This window comes from Eretmochelys imbricata, chromosome 1 (genome assembly GCF_965152235.1).
Source record: "Eretmochelys imbricata isolate rEreImb1 chromosome 1, rEreImb1.hap1, whole genome shotgun sequence".
NCBI lineage: Eukaryota > Metazoa > Chordata > Testudines > Cheloniidae > Eretmochelys > Eretmochelys imbricata.
In genome coordinates this window covers 144,500,174-144,519,229 of record NC_135572.1, presented here as the reverse complement: position 1 = coordinate 144,519,229, position 19,056 = coordinate 144,500,174, and the positions used below count along the sequence as shown (strand labels likewise).

Here is a 19,056-nt window from a genome sequence, read left to right as displayed (position 1 = left end):
TATCTCTGTTTTTGTGTGACATCCTGCAAAAATCCCCTTCAGATTCCTGAACATGGACTTTTACATGCCAGCAATAGAGACATTTCTTGAGGATTAATCCATGCTGGTTCTCATGCAGGAAGGATGAGAAATGCATGTTGGGACAAGGTTCTAAGACAAGTACTCTTGTATGAATCTAAATAAATAACATCAAATATTCTGGGAGATTTACTCACTCCAGCTGGACCATAAGCAAAACCATGTTTATTCAGTATTAGTTCCTTACCTTAACAATGAGTTTAAGGGGCTAATCCTGCATGCATGAAATTGCAAGCTCCTTAGCAGGAATTTTTAATGAATCTGTAAACTCAGGGGTTTTACCGTATGACTGGAGAATTGCTAACATAGTTCCTATTTTTAAGAAAGGGAAAAAAAGTGATCCGGGTAACTATAGGCCTGTTAGTTTGACATCTGTAGTATGCAAGGTCTTGGAAAAAATTTTGAAGGAGAAAGTAGTTTAGGACATTGAGGTCAGTGGTAATTGGGACAAAATACAACATGGTTTTACAAAAGGTAGATCATGCCAAACCAACCTGATCTCCTTCTTTGAGAGGTAACAGATATTTTAGACAAAGGAAACACAGTGGATCTAATTTATCTCGATTTCAGTAAGGCATTTGATACAGTTCCACATGGGGAATTATTAGTTAAATTGGAAAAGATGGGGATGAATATGAAAATTGAAAGGTGGATAAGGAACTGGTTAAAGGGGAGATTACAAATGGGTCATACTGAAAGGTGAACTGTCAGGCTGGAAGGAGGTTACTAGTGGAGTTCCTCAGGGATCGGTTTTGGGACCAATCTTATTTAATCTTTTTATTACTGACCTCGGCACAAAAAGTGGGAGTGTGCTAATAAAGTTTGCGGATGACACAAAGGTGGGAGGTATTGCCAATACAGAAAAGGACCGGGATATCATACAGGAAGATCTGGCTGACCTTGTAAACTAGAGTAATAGTAATAGGATGAAATTTAATAGTGAAAAGTGCAAGGTCATGCATTTAGGGATTAATAACAAGATTTTTTGTTATAAACTGGGGACACATCAGTTGGAAGTAACAGAGGAGGAGAAGGACCTCGGGGTATTGGTTGCTCTCAGGATGACTATGAGCCACCAATGTGATATGGCCGTAAAAAAACTAATGCGGTCTTGGGATGCATCAGGCGAGGCATTTCCAGTAGAGATAAGGAGGTGTTAGTACCATTATACAAGGCACTGGTGAGACCTCACCTGGAATACTGTGTGCCATTCTGGTGTCCCATGTTTAAGAAGGATGAATTCAAACTGGAACAGGTACAGAGAAGGGCTACTAGGATGATCCGAGGAATGGAAAACCTGTCTTATGAAAGGAGACTCAAAGACCTTGGCTTGTTTAGCCTAACCAAAAGAAGGCTGAGGGGAGATATGATTGCTCTCTATAAATATATCAGAGGAATAAATACCAGGGAGGGAGAGGAATTATTTAAGCTCAGTACCAATGTGGACACAAGAACAAATGGATATAAACTGGCCATCAGGAAGTTTAGAGTTGAAATTAGATGAAGGTTTCTAACCACCAGAGGAGTGAAGTTCTGGAACAGCCTTCCAAGGGGAGCAATGGGGGCAAAAGACATATCTGGCTTCAAGACTAAGCTTGATAAGTTTATGGAGGGGATGGTATAATGAGATAGCCTAATTTTTGGCAATTAATAGATCTTTGACTATTAGCGGTAAATATGCTCAATGGCCTGTGACGGGATGTTAGATGGGGTGGGATCTGAGCTACTACAGAGAATTCTTTCCTGCGAGTCTGGCTGCTGAGTCTTGCCCACATATTCAGGGTTTAGCTGATTGCCATATTTGGGGTCAGGAAGGAATTTTCCTCCAGGGCAGATTGGCAGAGGCCCTGGGAGTTTTTTGCATTCCTCTGCAGCATGGGGCACGGGTCACTTGCTGGAGGATTCTCTGCACCTTGAAGTCTTTAAACAATGATTTGAGGACTTCAATAGCTCAGACATAGGCTAGGGGTTTATTACAGGAGTGGGTGCGTGACATTCTGTGGCCTGCATTGTGCAGGATGTCAGACTAGACGATCATAATGGTCCCTTCTGACCTTAAAGTCTATGACTCTATGTCTTGGGCATTCAGAATTCCCATATATCTGTGTGGGAGTTTTACCTGCACAAGGAATGCATTAATCATAGATTCCCAAGGGTCTGGGACACAACTGCCTGTTTCTGGCCAGGTTAAATTATCATTGTGCTTGTCTTCCTTGGCACTAGGTATTGATATTAATATTTACCTCTGGCTCAGTGTAAGGCCCAGTCTACACTACTTGGTTAGGTCAACAAAAGGCACCTTACATCAATCTAGCTGTGCATGTGTCTACACTCATTTGGGCTCCCACTGCTATGCTGAGATAGTAACACCACCTCCCTGAGCAGTGTAGAGTCACAGTGAATGTATTTAGGTCAATGCTGGATAAGTGTAGATACTGCATTACTTATGTCGACCCTCCAGAAGCTGTCCCACAATAACCCACAGGGACAGTTCTGGTTACCATTGTGACCTCCACTGCCCAGGGGTCACAGAACCCAAAAGCCCTCCCCTCCCTTTAAAACCCCACAAATTTTTGAAATTCCTTTTCCTGATTGCCCAGCATGGTGAGCACACCTAGCAGCTCTCCATTGCTGTGCGCAACTGCCCAGCTGACCATGCCGGCTGCATGCTCCAGATATGCCCCTGCCTGCAATAGACAGGAGATATTGGATCCGTTGATCTGTGGGGAAAAGAGGCTGTGAAGGCACAGATCCAATCCAGCCATAGAAACGTTGACATATCCGAGCAGATTGCTGGGGTGATGCAGGAGAAGGGCTACACCAGGGACTAGCAGCAGGGCCACGTGAAAGCCAACAAGCTGCGGCCGGTATACAAGAAGGCCAGAGAGGCCAGCAATCCAGTGCCAAACCTCAGATCTGCCCCTTTTACAAAAAGCTGCATGCTATCCTCCGCAGAGATCCCACTACCACGCCCCACAGCACTGTGGATACCTCCAAGGAGCCCAAATCACAAGCCCCTTCCATGAACAGCAAGGAGGAGGAGGAGTATGGGGAACAGGTGTCAGGGGAATCCAGCTGCTCAGTGAGCCAGGACCCATTTTTAACTCCACTGCAGTCTAGCCAGTCCCACCAGTAAAGCATGGGCAAACCCGGTGCAGGGGAAGGAACCTCTGGTAAGCGTGTAGATAAGCTTTCAATGACAGGGATGGCCCCCCAGAGTAGCAGGACACATCTTTTGACTTTTCATCAATTTACTTGTGTTAGAAGAGGCAGTGGTACAACTCTGCTTTTCAGTTCCCTCTACAGTTAGGCAGGCGTGAAGCGGGGCAGAGGATGGCATGCAGAGCAGTTTGTTTATGGACACAGGGATGTCCCTTGTATCCTCCTGAGAGATCTTGATGAAACGTTCATGGAGTTACTCTGCAATCCTCTGCCCATGGTTTCTAGGGAGGGCTGCTTTATTTCTTCTCCACAGTAGGACACTTTCCCACACCACTCAGCCATAACTTCAGCTAGCATCTTTGCAGTACGCAGGCTAGCAAAGTATGGGCCTGGGCAGCTTTGGGCCACAAGCAGCAGCCTTTGTGACCTTCAGGAGTGAGACATCAGCTAAAATCACTGTGCCAGTATTCAGTGCCCTTGTCCTATACTACTAGAATCATACAACCAAGCAATTCCTCCTCATTTCCCCTCCCCTGGGGGGCCATACTCTCCATGGCTGGTGTTGTGACTGGCACCGTGCATAAGCAATCCCAAGCAGAAGTGAGAAGGTCATGCTTAAAACTTGTGGGGATCAAGGGGAGTGAATTCAGCATCTTCAGTTTCTCATTCTGCAGTGAATATGCCGACAATGGTACCTGTGTGTGTGTTATCTTCAGCTGCTGCCACTGCAGCCTTCAGGATCTCCCCCTCTACACCTGCTGAACACCTGAGCCAGATAAGGAGGAAAGAGAAGGGGATTTGGGATGACGTGTTCCAGGGCATCATTGCAAGCCAGTGCTCGATCAGACTGTGAGCACAGCGCCTGGAGAATGAACACTACAGGCAGCCGGAAGAAGGAAAAAGCAGAGAGGAGAGAGGCCCAGGAGGCCCAGCAGGAAAAGCAGAGAGAGCTGCACCAGGACATAATGGGGCTTCTCAGGCAGCAAACACAGATGCTGCAGGCTCCCTATATCCATATCAATATTCCATGTGGCATCTGGGGTCACTGCACTATCCCTTCCACTCCACATTAAAGACAATCACAGCTTCACCTACACTGACCTGTGAAAGCGACGGTTGGTGTATGTGTAGCTGAAATGGACCTGAATGTTCTTTGCTCTTCATAAGCTCTGCTCTCTTAATTTATTAAGTTTTATTAAGTTTTTAATGTATTTGTTTTAAAATTGCATGGGTTATTTTGCACTGATTTTATTACAGAATAAAATTACAGTATTTGTAACTCATTCTGCTTTATTAGGTCAAAACATATACCAATGAGTGCTCAGCAGTTCTGAGAGTAACCATGTCACATAACTCATAGGATCATTCACAAACAAAATTAAGAGGTGCATTGACAAAGTTATATTCCGACATGTCCAGCGATCTCCAAATGATTCCGACTTGGCCACAAAAGACGAGGGCCAGGGAGAGCCACTACAACAGCACACACTTATCTGGCTCACTATTAAAATGGTCTTTCAGAACCACCCAGAGCTATCTAGCTCCGTGTTGAGCTCTTCTAATAGCTCTTGTATCTGGCTGTTCAAATTCAGCAGACAGTTGCTTCACCTCTGCCCTCCACTCCAGTGGAAACTTTCCCCCCTTTGCTTCACAGATATTATGCAGGACACAGCAGGCAGCTATAAACCATAGGGATATTTTTCTCACTGAGATCCAATCTTATGAGTAAACAATGCCAGCAACCCTTCAAATGACCAAAAGCACATTCAGCTGTCATTCTGTACCTGCTGAGCCTGTAGTTGAATCGTTACTTAGTGCTGGAAAGGGGGTTTCATGACCCAAGGATATGCTGGCTCCCCCAGGATCACTACTGGAATTTCAGCATTCCCAATGCTAATCCACCGGTCAGGAAAGAAAGTTCCTGCTTGTAGTTTTCTGTACATCCTGTGTTCTTAAAGATATGAGCATTATGCACCTTCCCTGACTACCTAACACTGATGTTGATGACACATCCCTGGTGATCCACCAATGATGAGTAACTATAGAAAAGTAGCCCTTTCTGGTGATGTACTCAGTGGCAAGGTGGTCTGTGCCAAAATAGGGATATGTGTGCCATGTATTGCTCCTCTGCAGTCTGGGAACCCCACTGCTGTAAATCCATCCACTTTGTCCTGCACATTGTCCAGAGTCACAATCCTGCATAGCAGGAGGTGATAAAAAGCCCTGCACACTTGCATCACAATGGCCCCCGCTGTGGATTTCCCACTTCCAAACTGATTTACCATTGACCAGCAGCAATCCAGAGTTGCAGATTTGCCTGGTGCGATCGCCACTTGCTTCTCTCAGTGCAGCTCTCATTTTGGTGTCCCTGCACAGGAGGGCTTGGGCAAGCTCAGCGCACAGATCCAGGAATGTGGCTTTGAGCATCTGAAAGTTCTGCAGCCACTGCTCATCATCCCACACCTGCATTACGATGCAATCCCACCACTCGGTGCTTGTTTCTCAGGCCCAGAAGTGGTGCTCCACCATGTGCAGCTGCTCCATGAATGCCAGCAATGGCTCTCCCTATGTTCCACAGCACTCCACGAAATTGTTATGTTGCCCACTCATTCAGTTCTTCTTGCAGCTCTGCAAACGCTCCAGGATCATGTGCCTGGTGCTTACAATGCTCATGACAACAGTTCAGAGCTGTGTAGGCTCCATGCTTCTGTCAGAGATGGCGGATAGCAAGGAGGACTGTGCAGGTTTGTGGGATTTTGAAAAAAAGGCACAAAAATTATGGGATACAGATAACATTATGGGATGGAGATAGTTGCAAACTCGGCAGTTGACCCCGTATTCCCAGTCACCCTGCACGACTTGTTTCAGCCCCATCATGCTTTGGCAAAACTTCCAAAAACACAGTGCGCTGGACAGGGGCAAGTTGCACAGTGGGATACCTAACCATGGTGCACGGCACTCTGCATCGACTCAAGCACTCCTGGTGAGTACGTGCACGGCCAACACAAGGTGCCAAGTATGCATGCACACAAGCAAAGTACTAAATGAGGCAACAGTATGCCAATGTAATTTGAGTTGACATACGTTGGTGGGATAGCCCTGGCCTAAGAGATGTACTCTCCCAAAGAAAGATGCTGCCTGAGATAGACGAAAAAATGCAATGACACCACATCCCATTCAAATAGGCACCCATTCATCTATCACTGCTCACTGGTATTGCTTTGCCTAGGTTATAGAATATTTGAGAAGCTGTTAAATCAGAGGTTCTCAAACTGGGGGTCAGGACCCCTCAGGGGGTCAGGAGGTTATTACCTGGGGGGTTGCGAGCTGTCAGCCTCCACCCCAGCCTTTGCCTCCAGCATTTATAATGGTGTTAAATATATTAAAAAGTGTTTTTAATGCATAAGGGGGTCACACTCAGAGGCTTGCTATGTGAAAGGGATCACCAGCACAAAAGTTTGAAAACCGTTATATTAAATGGTATCTACACAAGTGCTAAGGGGGCTTCCCTGTCATTTTAAGATAACGCAGCTGAAAAAAGCACCTTTACTTTCTTGTGTAGACGGGGCTATAGACTAAAGTGGAAATACTTTGAATCTACCCCAGTGTGACTGGAAGCAAAATTTAGGATTTGGGTCAAAGGAGCTACGTGAACTTTATCAGGATTGCTTCACTTTCTCTCTCAGTAGTTGTCCCCCTTCCATTCCATGATCCAAACACCAGCCTGGCTGCAAGCAGTAAGGAGTGACCAGGCTGTCATAACGCCCTTACCCCACCCCAGGGGTGAGAGGCAGTAAAGCCAGCATCATGGCAACCAGTTTCACCAAGGCCAGGAACCCATTGTCAGGCCTTCAGCGAAGGCTGATTGGTTAGCAACACTTGGCAAAGGACTGATTCTCTCACTCTGCCTCTTTACTACTGCCGGGAGTGAGATGTGCTGGACAGCACAGTGTCTCATTGTATTCATTTCTGGTCAGTATATTCAAAAGCTGCAAAGAGCTTTTCTTTAAGCCTAGGACATTATTAGATGGGGACACTAGGCGCTTGAGTCGTTTCTCATGTGACACCTGTAACTCAGTTGGAACAGCACTGAAGTCAGTAGAATGACACTAGTGCATTATTTAGTGCAACTGGAAAACAGCTAACACGCCACATAACAGTTAGCAAAGTCTCACTTCCCTTTACACAGGACCCACTCCAGATGCGTGCTGAGCATCCACAATTCTCCAGAGGTGTTAAAGGGAGCTGCAGCTCTCCTTGGAAGTTTGCTGACTGACTATCTGTGGTTTCTCCATCGGTAGGTAACGTCTAGCCTTGTTTCCTGGTCTGTGAGGCAGCAGCAAAACTGTTTGCCATGGATAGGAAGCACTCAGTAATTAGTTTACAGTGTTTGAATGGTTTTGCACCAAACACCAATTTGTGAAACTCCTGCTTTTGCTGGTTTTACAGCAGACAAGATAGCCTGACCTTTCGGCAGGGAACGTTCACCCTGCTTCAATAAAACAAAAACTGTCTTTCCTGCCCCATATCTCCCTGTGTGTCAACATATAACAATGGACAAGGGCTTTAATAAGCCTCATAAATTGGAATTTATGTACATTCTAGCTACTGGCAGGCCCCTGAGTCTCAAACTTGGTTGATCCAAGCCAGACCTGTTAAACTAGTCAGTTAGGTTGCCCTGCTGTACAGCAATTTACACAGAAGGTTTCCTGAGTGCATCTGCCACTGTAGTCTTCTGAAACCCTGGCTCAGAATTTCACACTCTATTTTATCTCAACAGGCAATTTTCCTGACATTCAGCCTGAGTTTTCCTTTTCCCATCAAACACCATAAACAATTCCACTTCCTCTGTGACCTTTACGAGAGCAGTGTGAAATGCCTGTTCCAAACCTGAATTCAGTCTGGTCTCACTTATTGTTCTTTATTTCTACTGCAAATATTTTGTGCTCGAAGGTCCCAGTCACTAATCCCCATTTAGTTAGGCACTGTGTACACGTATGAAAAAGAAAGAACCATTGGAACACACCTGATCTGGTTTTCATCAAAATTTTATTTTTAAACATTGGACTCATCAAGCAGCATTTATAGCTTACCAAAGCATCTCATCTGTGTAGCCTTTGTCTCCCCGTTCCCAGTCCCCCTATTATCATCACTGTACACATTTTGTGTAAGATTAGATGTAAGATCCTTTGGGCAAGGGCCTTGCTTTTTATTTGTTCTATAAAGCCTAATGCACAATTATGCCACTGAATAAATGATTAATAAATGTAGGTACATTTTTTAAAAAACCCATCAGCTTGTGCTTTCAAACACAGTCATTGCCGCAGTCTACAAAGGAGGGATTCCCAGTTGTACTGGAGTTTGACAAAAGTATCAGTAAGCAGGCCCACAGTCGTATGCGGTGTACAGTCTGGTTTATGCAGGACAGAACTGCAACATAATTCTGTCTTTCATTCGCCATTCTGTTTCATGCAGTCGTCTGCATCATTGCAAGTTTGCAGAACGACCACTGGGAACAGGTAAAGCAGCAGCCTAGAAAGGGTTAAGGGATCCCCCTTTATCAACTGGCTGCGCAGGGTGTGCAAGGAAGCTGAAGATGGGAACACAGGTAAGTCCTGGCTGTGGATTGTGTGTCCAGCATTTTCTGTTGAGTTGTTTATATCCTTTGTTATACACAATAAACCATGATCTGATTAAAGGACCTTAACAAGGACTTGGCCAGAGCATTTGCTTCCCTTCCCTGGCTGGTGATACAACACAGCAGCCTACAGTCACTCACTGTGTACATGACTAGGAGATTAAGTGTGAGTAATGAATAAGTGAGGGAATCCACAGACAACAGCTGTACACAATACTATGAAATCCAAGAAGCTGTGCTTTTACAGGAAATATTTCAGCTGTCTTGTGTTCCAGAAGAGACAGGAAATGCTATGCCAGACCAAAGTGGTGGCCCACCTAACTTCTGCTCCTCTCTCTCTGAGAGCGGCTAGTACTACATGCTTCAGGAGCAGAAACTACACAACAGACAACTGTGGAATAAACTGCCCAAAGAGGAAGTTTCTTTCTAGCCCCATCAGTTAGTCTTATTTCCTGAAGTACGTGGGTTCCCATCCCGTGTTAAAGCAAACATTTCAGGCCTGTGGATGTTCTCATTATTTATATAAATGTCTCTGCTTTTTCTGAACCCTACGAACCGTATGTCCGAGTGCTTCATAATGGGCACAGCAAAGTGTTGTGCAACGGGCAGTAGGAAAAGATTCTTTACTTTTTCAATTCATTGGTGACCTGCAGTAACAGCTTCTACAGCTTTCAGTTTTAAATCCCTGCTGCAGACACACTGACAATTCCAATCTGGAACTGGTCACCATTGCAACATCCGGGCAGAGGTCATCTGTGTTGTGAAGAGCCACGCACTGACTTGTATGTTCTTAAGATTGCTGGGTAATTTAGCTGAGGGTGTGTCCACACCTGAAATGCTACTGTGGAAGAGCTGCTGTAGTGCTTCCCTGAAGATGCTATCTACACTGAGGGGAGGAGTTTTCCTGTCAGCACAGCTAATCCACCTGCCCCAGAGCTGGTAGTTAATTCCATGGAAGAATTCTTCCATCAACCTAGCGCTATCTACACTGGGACTTAAATTGGCTTAACTATGTTGCTCAGGAGTGTGGATATTTCACACCCCTGAGGGATGCAGCTGGGTCAATATCATTTTCTAGCATAGACCGACCCTGAGTCTGCAGTCTCCTCAGAACCTGAGATCTTCCTGTAGGAAGAAATAAGGCGTGTTTTCTTCTGCCAGCCCTAACATCCTGGCTCACTGCCTTCACACACTCTAAAACTACCCTCTTTCTAATGCTGTGCCAGTAGGGGATATTCCGATGCAGGACTATGTGTAATCACACTGACATCATTTAAGGTGTGCTCACTATTGGGTTATGTTGTATGTTGAAAAAAATAATAAGAAAATGCAGTTTGTCAAGATGGCGGCCTTTATTCACTAACCTGCTCAGCTTAACAGTCCCCTATCATTGACTAGCAGTCAAACTTTATTAGCGGCAAGGGCCTTTTGTTAGCACTCTTAGGGAATGTCTACGTGTGAGTTAGGAGGTGTGGTTCCCAGCTCACGCAGACATACCCACACTAGCTCTGCTCAAGCTAGCACCTAAAACTAGCAGTGTGTCTGCGGCAGGCTGCGCTAGCCTCCTAGGGACGAACCCAGGGGCCAGGCGGGATTGCACTAGCCTAAGTCGCCGCCCATGTCATCACGGACACACTGCTTCTTTCAGGTGCTAGCTTGAGCTAAACTAGCATAGCTACATCTACATGAGCTGCGAATCACACCTCCCAGCTTAAATGTAAATGTACCCTGAAAACCCTCACGCTCCCACATCCCTCCAAGTCACACTTTCAATGTCACTTTCATGTCATTTTTGTCTTAATTTATCTTTTTACAAGAATAACATAAACAGCAGAATGCTAGAGTGAGAGTGGCTTTCCCCTCCCGTTCTAGTTCCCTCAGGCCAGTTGGACTGACAGCCTCACTCAGTCCCCTACTACAGCCAGCACACAAAGCACCCACTTCCCCTTGTCCTGTGTCAAGGCTGCCCCTCTTCAAGACTATGTTTAGGATACTATCTTGACAGCTGAGCCTTGACCACAGAAGCCATGTTACAGGCCCTCCAAGACAATGAGGTGAGTAAAAGTACTCGACAAGAGATGAAGATTGAGAGCCCTTCTAGTAAAAGGTATGTGACATGTCATACAGTACCCAGTGTGCAGGATTCCTGAGTGGGATTTGGACAACAAAGAAATTAAATACATGCACCCCTTCCCTGGATCCATCTCAGGTTTTATAGTGACCCCAGTGCGCTGTGGGACAGGAGTTAGTGTTGCCAATCCCAAGCACGCAAAACTCAGGAGTCAGGAAACAAAAACTCATGAGATTGACTAAAAACCATGGAATTTTAAAAAATAATAAATGGAGGGTTGATTTTATTTTCTTTCTAGTTTTGAAGACTTTAGGATTCATGCTTTTACACTTTCCTCTACAACTATCATGCTAGAAAGTCCCTTTTTTTAATGAAAGGTAAGAGTGTCACAGTCACAGGATTCCAGAGACAGGGCAATACGAAAAATCCCAAATATCACAAGACTCGTGATACAACCTCCAGAGTTGGAAATAGCGTCTGTACTCCCATGCCCAAGTTAGCTTTGATCTAGCTAGCTCAAGTGACAACAGCAGTGAAACCATGGTAACACGGCTGGTGGCTACTCGAGTATCTACCCAGGGTGCTGGGTGGGCAGGACTAGCTTGTGCTACTGCCGGGGCTGCTGTGGCTTCAATGCTATTGTGCTGACCTGGTATCAATCCCATAGTTTTGTACTCACTATCAAAACTCAGGCTTTGTATACATAGTAAGTTGCACGGGCCAAAATGAACTCAGATTTAAAACCACTTTAGTTAAATGACCGCAAGATACTTGTTTGGAACCTCTTAACGCATTTTAAAACTGGCTTGTCTCAATTAAATCAATTCCTTTCTGACTTAATATAAAGCATCACAAATCAGGTTAAACTGTCTTTTTTAGTGTTTGTCTTTACGCTGGCTCCCAGCCTGGTTGCTAGGGAACCCAGCAAGCTCAGTTGGACCCAATGTGCTCCCTCCAAATGGTTTCACTTTGATTGTGCAGAGGAGCATTGCCAAGTCCGCTGTAAGTTTTTTGAGAGCCGCGGGCTGGGGGTTTTGGGGCTTGGTTTATTTGGAGGTTGCTTATTTGGGCTTTTTTGTAATAGTGGACTTCCACGCCACTCTTACTTCTCTGCTGCTCCTGGCGGCGGTGCTGCCTTCAGAGCTGGACGCCCAGCCAGCAGCTGCTGCTGTCTGGCCACCCAGCCTGTGCTTAATTTGTGCTGGGGCTGAGCCCCACAGGGGCGCTGGAATGGGGGGACCATGAGGCCATGGCCCCATCACTCTTTTCCTGCCTTAAAGGGGGTAGGAGGCGGAGAGGAGTGAGTGGCAGGTTGCGGAGCCTCAAGAGGAGAGGCGGAGCGGGCACGGGGCCTCGGGGGAAGAGATGGAGAAGAGGCGGGGCCACCGTTCAGGTGCCGGTGGCCCCCCCACTTCTCGGGCTCTTCCAGTACTCCTGAGTCCTGGCACCTCTTCCATTATAAATTAAGCACTGCCCCCATACCCTTCCCTTTGAAATGGGCTGGACTAGTTTTGGGTTTGTTCTGAAAGACAGTGCTGCTTTTTTCCCCTTGTGTTGCCAAGTCTCACATCAGTGGCCGTTCAGTGCATACCGCATGTCAAGCAGTGCTTAACTTGCTCCATTTCTGCTTAAAGCCTACTCCTGCTCCAACCTCAGCCTGTACCTGTTCCATTCTGGTTTCTGACTCCTGGCTCTGACTTTTGGCTACATCCCTTGGTTAACCCATTGGCTTCTGACCTTTGGTTTGACCCCTCAAACCTGACTCCAGTTTCACTCTTGGACTGGTACCTGATTCCTGGATCTATACTCGATTACTGGAACTGCTAGTACAACCACAGGCAAGATCCTGCTCTATCCACTGGGCAGCTTATAGCGTGTCCACACGGGGCTTTGCACCTACTTTAAATCAAATAATTTTACAATGCACTTTTAGTGGAAGCCAGTGCCAATGTATGTGTATACAAGGCCATACTACTTGATGTAAGGAGCTCTCAGTACCATGGGACACAAAGGGTATGTTTACACTGCCAAAAACAAAAACCCTGCAGCAGCAGATCAACTCTGTCAACGGACTCAGGCTGGTGGGGCTTGTGCTATGGTGGGGCTAAGAATAGCTGCACAGCCATTCCTACTCAGGCTGGAGGTGGGGCTCTGAACCCCAGCGAGTGGGTGCAATGGTTCTCAGAGCTTCAGCTCCAGCCCGAGCAGGAGTGTTTACAATGCTACTTTTAGCTCTATAGTACAAGCCCTGTGAGGCTGAGTCTGTTGACAGGGACTCTGAGACTTGCTGCAGTAGGGGGGCAGAGGGGGTGGGTTTTTTGCAGAGTAGACATACTCCAAGGTCAGGGTTGATGTCCCACCATGCTCCATTCTGACACTCATTAAGAGATAAGGAATTCACTTCTCCTTTCCCATTGTAAAATCTATGGGGGATGGTGGGGGCTCTCCAAAAATGTCATGAAGTTGGAGAGATGTAGCTACATGTGCCACTCAGGGGAGAGGTCTGTGACCGCACAGGCCTAGATTTCAGTAGAAACAAAAGGATATTTTGAACATGTGTAAAAAAACCTAGTGTAGACAGGATAAATTGTACATTTAATGTGTGTTAAAATCCTGTTCTAGACCAGGCAGATTAACATGTTGGCTAATGTTTTAAAAACATTTTTTTCCGAGTGAAGACATGGCCTTAGAGGACAGGAAGGAAGTGGCATGACAATACAGACCCTAAGGACTTGCAGGGAGAGCTTAGCACAATCCCATGGGACTTTCCCTCCATGTGCCTCTCTATTCTCAGTCCCCTAGCTGCAGAGGAGGAGTCGTGCTACCCTAGGAGACTCCCTGTGGCTACACATTTCCCTACTGTCACTGATTAAAAATAAAAAGGAGTTAATGCTGCTTCCAGCAGACTTTTTGATCAGCAGAGCTGCTCCCCAACTCTGATTCCTTCCCACCCTGGGATGCCCACCTGCTCACAGTCCAGGAAGCCCTGATTGCATTGAGTTTACATGGAAGAGCAACCGTGGGCATAGCAAGGAAGAAGCTGCTGCATCATCCTCTTGATGGTTGCTGCACAGATTCTGTGACTGTTTGTTCCACTCTTCTTGGGAGGGAGGGAGGAAGGGGCATCTGGACCCAGAAACACAGCACCTCTGCCCAGCTCCCCCACCCCAGTCACAGATACACCAAAATAAGGAATATTCCTCTTCTTATAAATGGTATATAAACTGCAAGTGACAAAGCATCAGCTCTTTTCTCAGCTCTTTTTCTAGGTGTCCCAGTTACTGCTGAATCTATTCTCCCCCTCCCCGTTCTATTAAATAGAAAATTAATGTCACCTCAATTTGGCAGTGGATTTTTCCCCACAATCTTGGACAGCATAGAAGCTGTATGGGGGCTTGTACACCACCATTTATGTCGGTATAACTTATGTCGCTCAGAGGTGTGAATAAGCTACCCCCTTGAGTGATGTAAGTTACACCGACTTAAGTGCTGGTGTGAACAGTGCTATGTCAGCAGGAGAGCCTCTCATGGAGGTGGGAGCTCTCTCGTCGGCATAGCATCTACAGCAGCACAGCGCTTCTTGTGTAGACTAGTTTGAGTTTTCACTCCAGAAGCATTCACACAGTGATTCTGAAAACTCTTTGTGGGTTTGGGAATTAACCAATCAAGGAGCAGAAATAACACCATGTGATGACTTAGGTCACAGTGACCAATCACACTCTAGGATCTGGGCCCCATATTTTTAGCATGTGTTGATACATCAATCAGTATGAAGAAATCAGACATCCTTTATCGCAGGAGTGGGTGGGTGAGATTCTGTGGCCTGCATTGTGCAGGAGGTCGGACTAGATGATCATAATGGTCCCTTCTGACCTTAGTATCTGTGAAATCATCATGCAATAATGCCAGCTGAGAGATGATTCATTGCATTGGAGTCCCCTCCTGAACTTCCTGAGTAAATTTACAAGTCACACACAACTCATTAAGGGAATCATTAAGAAAGGGATAGTTAATAAGACAGAAAATATCATAATGCCTTTATATAAATCCATGGAACACCCACATCTTGAATACTGTGTGCAGATCTGGTCACCGCATCTCAAAAAAGATATATTGGAATCGGAAAAGGTTCCAAAAAGGGCAACAAAAAATATTAGGGGTATGGAACGGCTGCCATATGAGAAGAGATTAATAAAACTGGGACTTTTCAGCTTGGAAAAGAGGTGACTAAGGGGGAATATGATAGAGATCTATAAAATCATGACTAGTGTGGAAAAAGTAAATAAGGAAGTGTTATTTACTCTTTCTCATAACACAAGAACTACGGGTCACCAAATGAAATTAATAGGCAGTAGGTTTAAAACAAACAAAAGGAAGTATTTTTTCACACAACGCACAGTCAGCCTGTGGAACTCCTTGCCGGAGGATGTTGTGAAGGCCAAGACTATAACAGGGTTCAAAAAAGAACTAGATAAATTCATGGAGGATAGGTCCATCAGTAATGGCCATTGTAATAACGTGGAGGATAGGTCCATCAGTCAGCTGGGGACTGACTGGCTAAGCAACAGTTCTGCAGAAAAGGACCTGGGGATTACAGCAGACGAGAAGCTGGATATGAGCCAGCAGAGTGTCCCCCATTGCCAAGAAGGCCAACGGCATATTGGGCTGCATTAGTAGGAGCATTGCCAGCAGATCGAGGGAAGTGATTATTCCCCTCTATTCGGCACTGGTGAGGCCACATCTGGAGTATTGCGTCCAGTTTTGGGCCCCCCACTACAGAAAGGATGTGGACAAATTGGAGAGAGTCCAGCAGAGGGCAATGAAAATGATCAGGCGGCTGGGGCACATAATGTACAAGGAGAGGCTGAGGGAACTGGGCTTGTTTAGTCTGCAGAAGAGAAGAGTGTGGTGCGGGGGATTTGATAGCAGCCTTCAACAACCTGAATGGGGGTTCCAAAGAGGATGGAACTCGGCTGTTCTCAGTGGTGGCAGATGACAAAACCAGGAGCAATGGTCTCAAGTTGCAGTGTGAGAGGTCTAGGTTGGATATCAGGAAAAACTATTTCAGTAGGATGGTGGTGAAGCATTGGAATGGGTTACCTAGGGAGGTGGAGGAATCTCCATCCTTAGAGGTTTTTAAAAGCCCTGGCTGGGATGATTTAGTTGGGGTTGGTCCTGCTTTGAGCAGGGGATCGGACTACATGACATCCTGAGGTCTCGTCCGACCCTAATCTTCTATGATTCTATGGTATCCCTAGCCTCTGTTTGACAGAAGCTGGTAATGAGCGACAGGGTATGGATCACTTGATGATTACCTGTTCTGTTCATTCCCTCTGGGGCACCTGGCATAGGCCACTGTCAGAAGACAGGATACTGGGCTAGATGGACCTTTGGTTTCACCCAGTATGGCTGTTAGAGTTACCTTATGTAACTCACCACAATATAAGCACCTGGTCTGGTAATAAATGTCTGCAGGATCAGGACCTTAATGCTTTACTTGTATAGCATCAAATTTACAATACAGCATAGATTATACTTCGCATGGTCATTACATTTCTGTCAAGTATCAGGTGGTAGCCATGTTAGTCTGTATCCACAAAAACAACAAGGAGTCCGATGGCACCTTAAAGACTAACAGATTTATTTGGGCATAAGCTTTTGTGGGTAAAAAACCACTTCTTCAGATGCATGGAGTGAAAATGACAGATGCAGGCATTATTATCCTGACACATGAAGAGAAGGGAGTTACCTCACAAGTGGACTCAGTGTTGACAGGGCCAATTCGATCAAGGTGGATGTAGTCCACGCCCAATAATATAGATGAGGAGGTGTCCCTTCCAGGAGAGGCAAAGCTACTTTTGTAATGAGCCAGCCACTCCCAGTCCCTATTCAGGCCCACATGCACATGTGTCAGGACAATAATGCCAGCATCTGTCATTTTCACTCCATGCATCTGAAGAAGTGGTTTTTTACCCACAAAAGCTTATGCCCAAATAAATCCGTCAGTCTTTAAGGTGCCACTGGACTCCTCATTACATTTCTATTATTCTGGTGAACTACTTTAGTACTAAACAAAATTATATTACTATAAAATATTAATAATTATCACACACTTTAACAGTGAGTCCATTTTTTTTTTAGCGTTTTTAATTATTGGAATCCCTTTCAAACACTAACCCAGCTTCCTCATGTTACATATCCCTGAACTAAAACGGGAAACTAGTGCCCGGGGATGGAGATGCACATGGTCTGCAACGAGAAAACAGGGCTTTCCCTCCAGACAAGTTTTCAGTTAAGAAATCTTCCTGAAAAATCCCCCCCGTCCCGCGAGCGCGCGCCCACCCGCCCGTTTGCCGGCCCGCCCACACACACCCACACCCACACCCACACACACACACACACACACACTATTTTTAAAGCGGCGGCCGCAGCAAAACTTACTTCTGACAATTTCGTGAGCAAACGGGCGCTCGTTTGCCGCGCAGGCAGGCTCGGTCCCATTCTCCATTTCTGTAGCTTCTGTTGAGACTTGCCTCCTCTCGCTGCCCCTGGGAGGTTGCTTCCTTGTCCGCGTCCCCGCTCCCCAGAGGCGTGGGCATGGCCGAGTAACAAAGCGCTTCTACTTTTTCTTCGCTTTTCCAGTCAGGCGCTGAGACTTGCCAAATGTACATTTCCTCCCATCCACCTTGCGATTGGGTAAAAGGGCCTAATAGCCAGCTCCGTCTCTCCCCGCTCCAACCACGCTGCGGCACGAGGGGCCGGGCGAAGATCCCCCCCCCCCCCCGCCGGGCACGGCAGGGGCTCGGTGACCGGGCGGCGGAGTCCGGCGGGTCGGGGCGCAGACCGCAAGGCGAAGGGCAAAGCGAGCGGTCGGAGACTGAACGCGGCCTCGCTGGGCTCACTGTGTGTCTTCCCATTTACACGCCTGCCTCGCGCATTCGCAGCGTCCTCTTCCCCGGGAGGTTCCACACTGACACCAACACGCTTGTGTCCCTGTCCCCTCTACTTTGTTTGCCAGGTGCGATAAAAGGCATACAATAAAGATGCCCCTGTGAGCTCCCTAAGGCATGCAGCGTTAATACTTACCCTAAAAGAAAAGGAGTACTTGTGGCTCCTTAGAGACTAACCAATTTATTGGTTAGTCTCTAAGGTGCCACAAGTACTCCTTTTCTTTTTGCGAATATAGACTAACACGGCTGTTACTCTGAAACCAATACTTACCCCTACAAGTTCCAAGCTTCAGAGTTTCACTCTCTTCTTCACACACACCCCAGCACCAGACAGTACCTCCCACACCACCTGAATTGTCAGCTATTGTCACTTTTGCAAGGCTCTGAGACAAACATTTTCAACTTATGAGCAGGAGGCATATGTACTGTACTCCGCATTTACTCCTCTGTGTGTAGTTAGGGGCGGGGGAGAGTAATGGCTACATTTCGGACCAGATCGTGTTCCTATTAAAGTGGAAAACTACCACAGACTTCACCTCTAAAGGAACCAAAAATGGGGAGGGGAAGCAAGTGAAAATTAAACTTTTCCCATCATGTTTACAAATGCTTTAACAGGAGAGCTGGATTTTACTCAAAGCTTAAACAAACAACTGCGTCGTTTTGATCCAGTTTTGGAAGTTCTTGCCACATAAACCAAAACTACCTTTTGCATAAAAAGGGGAGGGGAGTTCAAGAGAGAGAATTACATTACAATGTATTTATAAACTTCAAGAAAACAATAAAAATTCCAAAATTTTTGGTTTTGTTTTGGTTTTTTTTTTTTTTTTTAAGTAGCAGAATTTTTCAATTTGATCTCTGTAACAGGTAGAGCTGGTTGGGAATTTTTGTTGGAAGTATTTTCCAATGGAAAACTCATTCTGCACAAAATTGACATGTTTCACAGGAGAATGTCAATTATGCTGCCATTTTCATTTTCTATTGGGAAAACAAAAATGAAATATTTCCTTTCACCTGATTCTGAATATTTGGGACTGTTGAAAGCCAGGGATCTTTGTTTAGAGTCAGTTCAACATTAAACCACATTTTCCTAATTTCAGGTTTCAGAGTAGCGGCCATGTCAGTCTGTATTCGCAAAAAGAAAAGGAGGACTTGTGGCA

At 45.9% G+C, this 19,056-nt stretch overlaps 1 protein-coding gene across 1 annotated transcript in view; it reads right to left on the bottom strand.

Annotated features, from left to right (window-relative positions):
- The window catches only part of LOC144259031 (organic solute transporter subunit alpha-like), a 41,977-nt gene extending 24,520 nt beyond the window's left edge, over nt 1–17,457 (bottom strand). The window contains exon 1 of the mRNA XM_077807200.1: nt 17,391–17,457. Within this exon, the coding sequence (XP_077663326.1) occupies nt 17,391–17,457 (67 nt within the window). The remainder of the gene's footprint in view (nt 1–17,390) is intronic.
- Nucleotides 17,458–19,056: the final 1,599 nt, after the last annotated feature.